General features: G+C 32.7%; 1 protein-coding gene across 1 annotated transcript; it reads right to left on the bottom strand.

Annotated features, from left to right (window-relative positions):
• Positions 1 to 7,915: 7,915 nt before the first annotated feature.
• LOC136210754 (delta(3,5)-Delta(2,4)-dienoyl-CoA isomerase, peroxisomal-like) lies at positions 7,916 to 12,771 on the bottom strand. Its single transcript, XM_066002184.1, has 2 exons — positions 12,031 to 12,771; positions 7,916 to 8,239 (listed from the first exon to the last, which is right to left on the bottom strand). The coding sequence occupies exons 1-2, from the start codon at positions 12,668 to 12,670 to the stop codon at positions 8,046 to 8,048; spliced, it is 834 nt and encodes a 277-aa protein (XP_065858256.1). The 5' UTR covers positions 12,671 to 12,771; the 3' UTR covers positions 7,916 to 8,045.
• Positions 12,772 to 14,071: the final 1,300 nt, after the last annotated feature.

Below are 14,071 nucleotides of genomic sequence, written 5' to 3' on the forward strand. Positions count from 1 at the left end.
ACCTATTGTTATAAATGAAGATTCAACTTGCAACATCAAACAAGGAAGTCTTTTGTCTGAGCTAATTATTAGAGCATAACTTATTATATGGGATGAGGCGCCAATGGTACATAAACATTGTTTTGAAGCTTTTGACAAAACTTTACTAGATATCCTACAGTTTCATACCAGCAATAGCATGAATTTGCCATTTGGTGGAAAAGTGGTTGTTTTTTGTGGAGACTTCAGACAAATATTGCATATCATTGAAAAAGGCAATAGACAAAATATAGTATCAGCTACTATAAATGCTTCTTATTTGTGGAAATATTGTAAAGTTCTTAAGCTAACAAAGAACATGCGACCTCAATCTGGGGACACACTTAAGGATACAGAAGAGTTAAGATGGGTTTCTGAATAGATTTTAAGCATTGAGAATGGAACCATTGGTGAGCCAAATGATGGTGAAGTTACATTTTGCTTACCTGAAGATTTGCTCATTAAAGATATATGGGATCCAATTGGAGCAATTGTCCAAAGCACATATCCAAGTTTGTTGGAGAATAGCATCGATCCAAAGTACTTACAAGAACGTGCAATTCTTGTACCAACTTTTGTTATTGTAAATAGAGTCAACGAATATATGTTGTCTGTTTGGCTGGTGATGAAGTATGCTATTTAAGTTCAGATACTATTTACCGAGTTGAAAATGCTTCATCAAGCCAGGATGATGTCTACACTCCAAAATTTCTAAATATTATAAAATCGTCGGGTTTGCCGATTCACAAGTTAAAATTGAAAACTGAATACATGCCATGCTACTTCGTAATATAGATCAAACTTCAGGCTTATGTATTGGCACCCGTTCAGTGGTAGCTCAATTAGGAAAACATGTCATTGAAGCAAGGAAAATTACGGGTTGTAATATTGGACAAAAGGTTTTCATTGCTCGACTTGCTTTGACTCCCTCAGATATAAAATTACCATTCATATTTTAACAAATACAATATCCATTGGTTGTCTACTTTGCCATGACAATAAATAAAAGCCAAGGTCAGGTGCTTGTACATGTTGGATTATATCTCTCTCGACCAGCTTTTTGCCATGGTCAAATATATGTAGCAATTTCTAGAGTTACAAGTAAAAGAGGTTTGCAAATCCTTATTTGTGATAAGGAAATAAAACAAAAAGTTATACTCAGAATGTAGTTTTCAATGAAGTTTTTAATAATATCAATTGAATCTTTTATTATATCAGTTATACTTTTAAATAAATTTATTTAGCATTTTTTAATTTATAAGTATAAAATTATTTCATACGTAGTATTGCAAATATATAATAGATGTTTATAATAAAATTATAACGAAAAAATATAATTTAATTAAAATGAAAAAAATTATGTGCATTGCACGGGTCTAAATATAGTATTTTAAAAAATGTGCAAATATCAACATTTCAACAACAATGTCATTGAAAAAACTCAAAAGTGAATTATAATAAGCAGCAAAAAAACCACAATAAAAAACATTTTTGCTCATCGTCACCTAGGCGATGCCTAAGCGGTAGGCGGAGTCTAGACTGCTAAAAAATTTCTAGGAGTAAAAAAAATGCATGGAGGGATTGATCGGAGAAAATCGGAGAATTCTCGATTTCAAGCGTCTAATGGTCTTGTTTTTTTTAATAATGTCTATCTCTGTATTTATACCCTAAGTAAGGGATATAATATTATTCACCTATTCTAATCTATTTTAAACTCCTCTAATCTTTTAATTTATCATGGTATCAAAGCAAACAAACCCTCATACCACCTCTACTACCGTCGAATCATCTCCCTTCTTTTTGGCTTCAGTGGCGGCCACCACGCGTGCCATAACCAGTGTTGCTTTCGCCTCATCCCTGGCCCATGGCCACTCGAACCCATCCCATTCTATTGTGTTTGGTATTTCGGCAGTCATTATTCACCCAATCGTTGCACCTACTACAACCCTTCCCGCAACCGCACTCCTTCATAGGCGAATTGAAATACACCCTTATAACATCCATTGATTTGTCCCAAGTTTCCCTTCCTCCATGGCGGTTCCTGTCTCTGTTTTCTCAACCCGAACAACCTTAACCCCCGCCATCCACCCCAACAAGCTCCTACTTATTTTCTAACATAGTTGCTTCAACCTTTCCCCGGCCGATTACTCCGCCATTTGTTCCCTATCAGTCCACTCCACCTACATCCATTCAATCCCAATCAGAACCACATACCATTGATAAGGACATTTTGTCCGTATCTTTTTAGGGTGATTCACGGTCTATTTTGAGCTAATAATTAAGTTTAATTCCTAAAAAACAAGTGTGTTTCATTTAATTAGTAGAAAAATACTAAAATATATACTCTTGATAATTTTTTGTTCTTTTTAATCATATTTCAGTAAAATAAAGAAATCAAGTAATCTCGGGTTCAATGGTTATGCTTTGCAAGTTCACGAAATGCACACAAGATGCAAAAGACGATAAAAGCAAGAAGCACCATGGAACATGTGAATAGAGGAGGTTTTCTCCTTACACTCACATGGAGTGTGACATGTCCCACGCGTAGCGTTGACTTAATACCACAATGCCCACTGAATTATGGCAGTCAATGAAGTCAAGCTGATCTTTGTCCCCCAGTTAACATACACTCCACGCGGATCGTGATATGTACCACGCGGAGCGTGGCACCTCTGATAAACGATGATAAACTTCATAAGCTCATTCACATAGAGCTTGGCTATCATCACGCGGAGCGTGGACCAGGTCAAATAAAGAGGAATAAGTATTTTAGTGGTGTGAAAACTGCAGGTCATGAAGGAAAACATACCACACGGAGCATGATATATCCCACGTGGAGCGTGGCCTTTATTCTCAGCATCAAATGTGAACAATCGAAAGACCTTTCTAATTTATGATTATGCCCCAAGCTTGGGTTGTGTATAAATAGGAGTGTTTGCCACTCAAATATTTATTCAGTTTTTGTATAATACAACTCGACCACTTTGAGAGCTTGTATAATCCTCCCGACACTCCGTCGAAGTTACGTTCCACCCTCGTTCACCAAGCTCGAGAGGTCCACCTCCAAATCTGAAATGGCGGTTTTGCATTCCGGTTAGCTAGTTCTAAGGGCAGATTCTTCTCCCTTTTTATCTTGTTAACTAGTGTGCACTCTTCCTATGTACTTGATTTGGTTGTATTTCACATTTACATATTCCACAGTAATAATATATGATTTACAATTTTCAGTTTCACTATACGTGTTGATGTTTATTACTTGCTTTGATACTTATAATTGATTATTGTGTAGGTTGCTTACGAACTCCGAAATCCATTAGGATTCAGATAGGTGTTGCCTTACCGGAAGTGACAAATCGAAAACCATAGGAATTAACAAGACAGGGAACTTACGGGCTCTATTTTCTAAACCTAAGAATTAGAGTCGCCTTATGAAGGAACCACGACCTAAGAACCTCATAGAGTTGTTCGGTTTATAGATAATCATCTTTGCAAGAGTAAATTGTCACTCGCATATATTCTGAGATATTGTTTGTTGTATGTTGTGACTTACCACCACCTGTATCATTCCCTAAGAGTTTGAACTACAGAAAATTGTCTCACCCAGAGTTTAGGAGTAATTTATAGTTGTTAGCAAACCAAATCTAAAGTATTCACCGCCTAGATAACGTATAGAACCGAGTAGTTTAATACTTGTAGGTATAAATCCCGGATTCGATACCTGGACTTAACCAGATTATTACTTGATACGACGGGGTACACTTATCCCTTAGTTGTAGAGTTGGAGTAGTGATCACCTTAACTGCATCGCTACGTTCTACTTGCATCAACTGTGAATCATACCCCTATTCCACGACCTAACTTTCATCCCCCTGGCAAAATAAATGAATTGTTTCCATGCAATCTCTAGTTATGTAAAGCCCTAAATCCTCTTTCCACACTAGTCTTATTCTTTAACATTCTACCTTTCAACCCCATTCTTCTACTTTCTCCACTATTCCACCAAAATCCATTCTCTTACCTCGTCCATCTCTTACCAATAAAAATATGTACATTAAATTAACACCATATAATTATCGCTCATGGAGAATGAGCATTGAAGCAATCTTGTAGTCTCATATCATCTCTTCAATCATGTCATGAGCACTTCTCATCCTCCACCTGAATACTTACCTCGTATCCCACAAACATCAATGATTATGTGATTAATCCCTCATTTTTCGGTGATAGGATGTTGAAAATTCTTTTCGTGCACTTCTACTCAATTCTATCACTGAAGAGGTTTATCTAGTTATCACTGGAATCAAATTGTCACATGTTATATGGGTGGAACTTGAAAAAACTTATAGGATTGTCTCAGGGAGAATATAATTTTGACTTAGTCTAGATTTGTATTATCTCAAAAAGACTGGTTTGTCTATTGATGCTTATATATAGAACGTAAACCTGATACTAGATGATTTGGCTACTTCTAGGAACGCTTTCCAAGTCCATCTGCTTCCTCCTCTACCATTCAAAAATCTTGGGGAACACTATCATAAAACCATCGAGGCATTAATCACTCACAAAAGAGCTAGTATTGATTTCCATGACCTTCAGGATCATCTTGTGTCATATGAAGGACTGCTGAATAGTGTTTGTGCCTCTGATGTACTACGACCATCCTCTGCAATTCATGAGGCTAACTTCAGCACCACTGGCTCAACTGGCAACATAAATAGAAGGCAAGAAGAAATGGGGTCGGTGCTTCAAATATGGTGATGTAAATCACTCGGTAGACAAATGTCCCAGTCAATCCTACTCGTAACTTTAGCCCTTATCCTAAGGACCACTTTGCATGGAAACAACAACATGATCCCTTATGTGGACCAAATCAATCATGGTACCTGGACACTCATGCAACACATCATATGACTGCTGACTCATCATAATTGCAGCACCTGTACAACTACCTAGGATATGACACTGTGCAATTTGGCAATGGTCAAGGTTTGAACATTTCTAATTATATCCAATCTAAAATTCATAATTTGAAAATTTATAATGCACTAGTTCTTTAACTTACCAAGGCTAGACTTTGCATTCTGTTAAAAAAATACAAAAGATAATAACTGCTATTTTGAATTTTGGTCTAACAATTTTCTGGTGAAGGATCATGGAACTGGGGCAATCTTGGACGGATTGATTAAAGGTGCAATTTATGTGCTTCCTTCTATCTTGAAATAGGCTTTAGTGGAAGAAAATATATCGTTTGAAAGGTGGCATACTCGGCTGGTCATTGTCAAAATAAAACAGTAAGCACAATTGCCAAGCAACATCTCCTCTAGTTAGTGAATATCCCTATTGTCCATTAGGGAAATCTACTCGTTTACTTTTACCTGCATTGAATCGTTCTTGTTCTTTTTCATTTGAAAATTTGCACTCGGATGTTTGGGGCCCAGCCCATATAATCTCTAGTCTTGGATATCGTTATTTTTTAGTTTTTATTGATGAGTTTTCTAGGTTTGGATGGATACTTTGTCTAAAAAGTAAAAGTGATGTTACTTCCACTTTTTGTGAATTCTTTGCCATGATGACGACTCAATTTGATGCTAAAGTAACAAATATATATTCTGATTTTGGGGGTGAATATAAAAAACTTCAACCTTTTCTCAAAAGTAAAGGAATTATACACAAACTTGCATGTCCATATACTCATGCATAGAATGGCATCGCCCTGAATGTAAAACCAGACATTTAGTAGATACATCCCTCATATTATTAGCTAATGCTTAATTACCTTTCAAATTATGGAATTATGCACTTATTCATAGCATAAGACTAATCAATTTAATACCTATCAAATCACTTGCCAATTCCTTGCCTTACTTTAAATTGTATGCTAAGCAACCTAATTTTTATTCTCTTTGAGTTTTTGGGTGTGGAATTTTTCCATACCTTCGTCCTTACAATAATCACAAATACAGTTTTCGCTTAAACCTTGGAGTTTATCTTAGTCCTTCCCCCAATCATTTTGGAGATATTTGCTTGGAATTCGATACTGGTCGTATTTATGCTTGCAAAGTTGTTGAATATCGTGAGGATACTTTTCTTATAGTTATCACTTCAACTCATTCTCCAATTAAAGCTAATTCCTCGGGAAGCACATGTCATCAGCGACTGTCTATTCTTGGTCCAACACCATTGTTTCCTACTTTCACTAGTGGAAAAATTACCAATTACATCGACCTATCTGCATCAGCCCTTATAAAGTGTGATGCAAAAGGTCAATTTGCATCGGCCCTTTGTTTTTAGTCGACAGAAATGTCATGACATTTAGTATTTGCATCGGTACTTTAACACAGACCAACACAAATAATTGTATTATTTGCATCAGCCTTTTTAAAAGGACCGGTGCAAATATCAATTGAATTATTTGCATCGGCCCCTTAATATGACCGATGCAAATAACTGTGTTATTTGCATCGTCTCTTTTAAATGGGCCAATGCATCGGTCCTTTATAACAAACAGATGCAAATAATGTTAGTAGAAATTTGGATTTTAGGGTTAATTTATCATTTACAGCCGCCTCCCATCTCCTTATTCTCTAATCTGTAATTCTGAGAACCATTAGGTTCCACAGATCTCATATTAACTCTCGTTATTTTCCCTTCAAATGCATGGCGATCAATGATCAATGCTTTGATGACGATGATGATGTATAGTGTAAGTTGTTTCTTACTCTCTTTTCAAGCATTCATTCTATATTCAATCACATGACTCCTACATTGGTTCTTCTTTGATTGACCTTTTCATATTTGTTTGATCGTCCTCTTTTTTCTTTCCATGGCTTTGACGGATGTTTCTAATTGCCGATTAGATTGATTCTGTTTCTCTTCCGATTTTGTGAGCCATGTTAATTGTGAATCTTTTGCCTTGATTTCAGATACTAGTATTTTGCTTAATTCCACCTTACTCTCACATTTGAAGGCTCGAAGTTTGATTAAATTTATAGATGCTGCTCTTAACCCTGTTGATGCTAAGAGAAGGCAGGGCAAGTTCAAAGCCATTGATTCTCCTCTTCCGGTAATTCTTCAAATTTCAATTAACTACCATTTAGCAATTGTGTTGTTTGTTGAGAAAAAAAAATTGCAAGTTCTACTTTCAATTAATTTAATTATATGATAGTAGAGTTACACTAATCAAATTATGAACTTAAATTATGAGTGTAGACTATTTCAGGATATGATGTTAGTGGAGTGGTAGTAAAAGTTGGGAGTAAAGTGAAGGAATTAAAGAAAAGGGATGAAGTATACGGTAATATAAATGAGAAAGCATGTGAAGGGCCTAAACAATCTGGAAAGAGAATTCTCTCAGTATTATATATTATTATCTCTTAATATCTTTCGATATATATTTGTTTAGTTATTATTTTTATTTATCTCATAGAGTTTTACGCTAACTTGTAACTAATCTATCTCTCTATTTATACCTTAATCAATATACTTCTTGATCAAGGGAAATAATATTATTCACATATTCTAATCTATCTTAAATTCCTCTAATCTCCTAATCCATCACAACTAACTTCAATATGCATGTGACGAGTTTTATGTTACAAATTAATAAATATATTCTATTATAAAAAAATAAAAAATATCATACAAAAGTTAATAAACAATGGATGTATTAAAAAGATCGTTATTTAAAAAATGTATATTGATACCGATTTATTAGATCATTTAAGTTACAAGAAATAATAAATTAAAGGATAAAGTTAAAAACTTCTAAAAGATAAATTATAAAGATGTTATTTTAGAGAGAATATGATCTAATTGACAATAAAAATATAACACGAACAAATTTTATTATCATACGGGTTTATTGGATCTTACTTATTAAAATATTCCAATTATGCAATTTGTTTAAATCAGTCGATTCTTAATCAAGTAGTATGTTTCCGTTAAATCACGATCCATTGTAAAACTTCTCATATCAGTTACAAGTTTGATCTACTGCAACTTGTTCGAAGATGTATCAAATACTAAAATTAAAGCTTTGAAAAATGAGGTTTTCTTTTCTGAGCCATTGCATTTAGAGCCTCCATTAGATCACCAGAACTATAAACTGTTGCAGCATTCCAAGTTGCAACATAATCTAAACCTTGTTCTATAGTTAAGTCCTTGCTTCTTAACAACACTGCCTTTGTCCCTACCACAGCTATGGGAGACTTTGCAGCAATCCCTGTCACACCACAAATTTTCTCATTCATAGAGAGTAAAACATTTTTCATAAGCTTTTGGAACCATACTTCAATTCTTTTTTATTTATTTTTTTATAGTTTGTCCGATTTCTCGGCTCGAGATTCGTTAGACACCAACTAAAGTTTGCTACGTACACTACGACTCGAACCATACTTCGTTCATGTTTACCTTTTAAAAGAATTAGCCGCCCACCACTTCTTACCGTTTTCCGATGTAGTAGTTAAATACCGGAAAATATTTTATTTTCTAACAAAAAACTTTCACTTACCTAATATTTTTAGGCAAACAAATATACATTCATACTTGATATCACTAGTAGATATTAGATGATTTCCTTTTTAAAATAACTATCAACAACTATTCTCAACCTTAATTGATTAATTACATAATTAATTAAGAGTTAACAGTAACCGACTATAATTAATTAATGGGATAACGACTAAATTTGATCCTAACATATGAAATGGTATAAATTTACTCCTAAAATTTCCAAACAAGATAAATTTTATCCTTATTTAATAAAAATTTGAACGAACAATTCGAACAAGTATATCGATATATAAACCAGTTCTATACATTTTTTATTGGTTATTTCTAACTATATCAATAACACATTAAATCTTTTAAATACTGTTATAAAAAAATTACGATTAACTTATGTATGGAAGACTTAATTTATATATATATATATAAATATGGTAGACTTAATTAGTAGCATTATAATATGTTTTTTTTTTTTTTTTGTAACTGTCTCAGTAAGACTTTAAATATCTTAAACATAATTGATATTTGAAAAGTCTGATGTGACAATTAAATAACAGTAAAATTCGTTTTTTCAAAATTTCTATAATGTGCGGATAAAATAGATTTTGTTTGAAAACGTTAAGCATAATTTGTAGGGACAATTACAAAACTAGCACCTTTTAAGGTGTTAGTTTTCTTTTCTAACTCATTTTGAAAAACTCACCAAAACTAACATATTTCAACAAGTAACTTCCAAGTTTACTCTCATCTTCTTCCTTAACATAACTGTGTCTTTGTCTTTTCTCCTCCATCTCTTTCTCATGCTTTCTCTCTCTAAAGAACAGAATAATCTACAGAACGACTTGAATACTACAACAATCAATCCAACCCACAGTTTATATAACAAAATTTCTACAATCATATAAGTTTTTCATTGGGTTTTAGTTTTATTGAAAAGATTTAAAGCTTAGTTCATTCATCATTATGGTGAACGGCGAACGGAAGAGGAGGAAGAAGCGACCATTTTTTCCCGGCAATCTCGTCCCAATATATATTGTTTCTCTTCCCTTTTCATGTTTTTCCTGGTCGTGCGAATCCAAAAAACAGTGGTATTGTTATCTGAAAATGGATTTGAGTTGGAATATCAATTTCAGATTTTTTCCCCGACAGTGTCGATATCTGTAGATATTTGTAGATATCTGTCGATATTTGTAGATATCTGTCGATATGTGTAGATATGTGTAGATATGTGTTGTAGATATTTGTCGATATGTGTCGATATCTGCAGATATCGACAACACATATCTACAGATATCTACAAATATCTACACATATCTACAGATATCTACAAATATCTACAGATATCTACAAATATCTACAAATATCGACAAATATCTATAGATATAGACACTGTCGGGGAAAAAATCTGAAATTGATATTCCAACTCAAATCCATTTTCAGATAACAATGTCACTGTTTTTTGGATTCGCACGACCAGGAAAAACATGAAAAGGGAAGAGAAGCAATATATATTGGGACGAGATTGCTGGAAAAAATGGTCGCTTCTTCCTCCTCTTCCGTTCGCCGTTCACCATAACGATGAATGGACTAAGCTTTAAATCTTTTCAATAAAACTAAAACCCAATGAAAAACTTATATGATTGTAGAAATTTTGTTATATAAACTGTGGGTTGGATTGATTGTTGTAGTATTCAAGTTGTTCTGTAGATTATTCTGTTCTTTAGAGAGAGAAAGCGTGAGAAAGAGATAGAGGAGGAAAGACAAAGACACAGTTATGTTAAGGAAGAAGATGAGGGTAAACTTGGAAGTTACTTTTTGAAATGTGTTAGTTTTGGTGAGTTTTTCAAAAGGAGTTAGAAAAGAAAACTAACACCTTAAAATGTGTTAGTTTTGTAATTATCCCTAATTTGTACTATTTTACGTTAAAGTCAAATCTGCATTTCCTAAAAAACGTTTGGGTTAAATATAGCTTTTATATACCTCACTAATAGTTTTTTTTTTTTTTTTTGAACAAACCTCACTAATAGTTAAAGGGATATCTTTCCTAAAAAAATGTAAATTTAATCATAATGTTTTTAAAAAAAAAATGTAAATTAAATCCTAGGAAATTTTATAAATTTAATCATAAAGTTTTAAAAAAAAATGACAAAATGCATGTATACAGAGAAATTTGGAATAAATAGTTAAAGGATTAGGTTCAAATTTAATCATAATGTTTTTTTGAAAACATGTAAATTAAATCCTAGGAAATTGTATAAATTTAATCATAAAGTTTTTAAGCAATATCATTTTTTGACCTACATTATCAAAAAATTTAAAAAACGGATTGTTTATTATTAATTGTCACTTCACAAATTCCAAACATTAATTATTTCAAAAATCTTCAGTATGTTACTAAAATAATTAAAAAACAAAAAGAAAAAACATATTAAAATATTATCAATTAAATTTCTTAATCACACTAAAATTTGTCAAAGTGTCCGTAAAATATTTACTGTATTCAAATAACCAGCCAACTAAACTGGTATATTCAAATATTTGGTAACGTTGAGTTAAATTGATCTTACTTACTAAAAACGTTAAATTTAAATTTATATAATTTTATATGTTATGACTTGACATGGGCATGGGCTGGCGAGCCCGTCCGGCCCGTTCAGGCCCATGCCTATTTAACCGAGTTTAGACACATGAAAATATTGTCAGGCTCGGTTCGGACCAAGCCCGTATAAGTCCGTCAAAAAACTCGATGGGTTTCGGCTTTACGAATTTTACATCGGGCAGGTCCGGTCCGGCCCGACATACTATATATAAGGCTTAACACATCATTTGCCCCATGAACTTGTCCAAAAAGCTTGGTTGGCCCTCTGAACTTTCAAAGTGTCCCGATAGCCCTGAACTTGCATAAAATGTTCAGTTAGCTCCCTGGACTTGAGTAAAATGTAATCAATTGATCAGTCGGTCGCAAAACAGTAAGTTAAATGCGGAAGATGTATTCCACACATCTTAGAATGTTATTACATAATTAAAAAATAAATTAAAAATGAAGTTATCACTTGCTCAACTATACAATTTGTCTTTTCTAATATTAGAACTGCATATCCCGGTTTTGGTCGTTTTACTTTTTTTTAAGACTCGTACAATACATCTTTCGGATTTAACTTTTCTTTTTGCGACCGAGTGATCAACTGATTACATTTTACGTAAGTTTAGAGAACTAACTAAACATTTTATATAAGTTTAGGAGGCTATCATGACACTTTGAAAGTTGAGGGGCCAGAGGCAAATGATGTATTAAGCCCTATATATAACAAAGTGTTTTGATTATTTTTATTTATCTATTTTTCAATTGTTTTGAGATGTAGCCAAATTTCCATGTATACATGCATTTTGTCATTTTGTTATTTTTTTTGTTAGGTGTTAGCCATATTTTCATAACTTATGACTAAATCTGCCCCTTAAAACGTTAAACTTGATAATTAACCCGTAATTAAATTGTAATTAACTTACCTTCAGCAACGAGTCTAACTCCTTCATCCAAAGCTTGTTTAGACTCAAAAACCCGAGAAACCAGACCCATATCCTTAGCCTCCTGACCCGAAACTTTCCGACCAGTCAACGCCACTTCCATGGCGTTACCATACCCGACTATTGCCGGCAACCTCTGCAATATCCCTATCTCCGCCGCAAACCCGACATCAATCTGCTTCGAGGTAAAAACAGCATCCTTCGTACAAAACCTTATATCACAGGCAGTCACTAGATCAAATGCTCCTCCGATACAATATCCATGGATACTTGCTATCACCGGTTTCCTACACTTCTCCACCGCCGTGAACGCTTCCTGTGAAATCTTAATCTCTCGCCGGAGCCACTCGTTAGCGCGGCTCTTCTCAGTTGAGCTGCTGTTTTCGACTACGGAATTGAGTACTTTGATGTCAGCGCCGGCGCAGAAGTGATCACCGGCGCCGCAGAGGATTATGACGCCGACATCGGGGTTTTTGTCGAGAGAAGAAAGGGCGGCCGGGAATTCTGTGAAGAATTCCGGTGGTAAGGCGTTGAATTGAGATGGACGGTTAAGGTATAGGTAAAAGACTCTTGAGTTTGGGGTTTTTTGTTGGATGGAGATTGATTTGTATTGATCGGCCATTTTTGTTTTTTGATCGGAGAAAATGTTTCCAGGGAAGATCTGGAGAGGAGAGAAGGATTGATATAGAGAAGACTTGAAGGAATATAATTAAATATGTTGAAGATGAGGTTTTAGGTATTATATTAATGTTTTGGAAGTTATGATGAAGACATGCACAATTTTTATAATCATTTTAACAATTAAAAAAAAAATGACAAAAGTAAGAAAAAAAAAAGAAAATCATAGAGTTTGACAATTTGAAAAAATTGTCCCTTGGTTTTAAGAGTGTACATTTAGAGCTATTCAATCTATACTAGTGGAAGCTGTGAGAATTTACAAGAAGTGTTTTAGATACTTTTTAGTTTAATTGGCATCGCAGGAACAAAAAAAATAAATGAATTTTTTTTAAAAAAAAAAATGAGTTAATGAACTTTTATTATCTCTATATCATAAGTACTATATTAACACATTATTTATTGTCAATTATTAGCCCATTAATTAAAGAAAAAAAGAAAGTATGAGTTACAAGAATATAAAAAAACACTAAGTGAAGGAAATGCAAAAGTCACAAATAAACCTATATATAAAGCATGATATATAGTATTTCATCATTATATTCACTAGTCGAAAACCCGTGCGATGCACGGGGTATGAAACTTTTATATAATTTAGATAAATAAATAAATTGACATATTTACTTTTAAATAATTTTATATCATGAAATGAAAAAAAATTTATATTATGTATATTTGAAATTAATATATATTTTTTAATGATAATTTAAATTAAATTAATTTTAAAAATAATTGACTACTTTTTTTTATAGAATTTTAACTAAAGATGAATGATTTATTTATTTTTATAAAATTCAATGATTTGTACTTTTTAGGAATTTTAATACATTTTCATATTCCAAATATTCTGTGAAACAATAATAATAAAATAACAGATTAATTAAGAAATATATTAGAATATAATAAAAAACCAAAAATTGAATTAAACTATAATTAAAATTAAATATTATATTTACGATACAAAAGAATTATAATATAGATTAAACAAAAATTAAATTAAACTACAATTAAAATTAAATATTATATCTACGATACAAAAGAATTACAATCTATGTTAAAATGGAAGCAACGTCAATATATTATTCTATAAACTATTACAATCAATACTTTTCTAATGTTGTATATGAAGAAACTTTATCAATTCAATATGTTACATATAAAAAAATAAAATTCGTAAGAATTAGTCACAAATTCATCTTGATGATAATTATTTTGGTTGATGGAATTTCATGATCACCAAGTATTCGAATTCAATTATTCATTCTGCTACAATACCCCAATATATCTAATTGAATCAGTTTTAGATGATGATTTCTCCTATTTTCATCTCGTAATATCTCATTAAGAC

The sequence above is a fragment of the Euphorbia lathyris genome, chromosome 1, assembly GCF_963576675.1.
Source record: "Euphorbia lathyris chromosome 1, ddEupLath1.1, whole genome shotgun sequence".
In the NCBI taxonomy this organism is placed as follows: domain Eukaryota; kingdom Viridiplantae; phylum Streptophyta; class Magnoliopsida; order Malpighiales; family Euphorbiaceae; genus Euphorbia; species Euphorbia lathyris.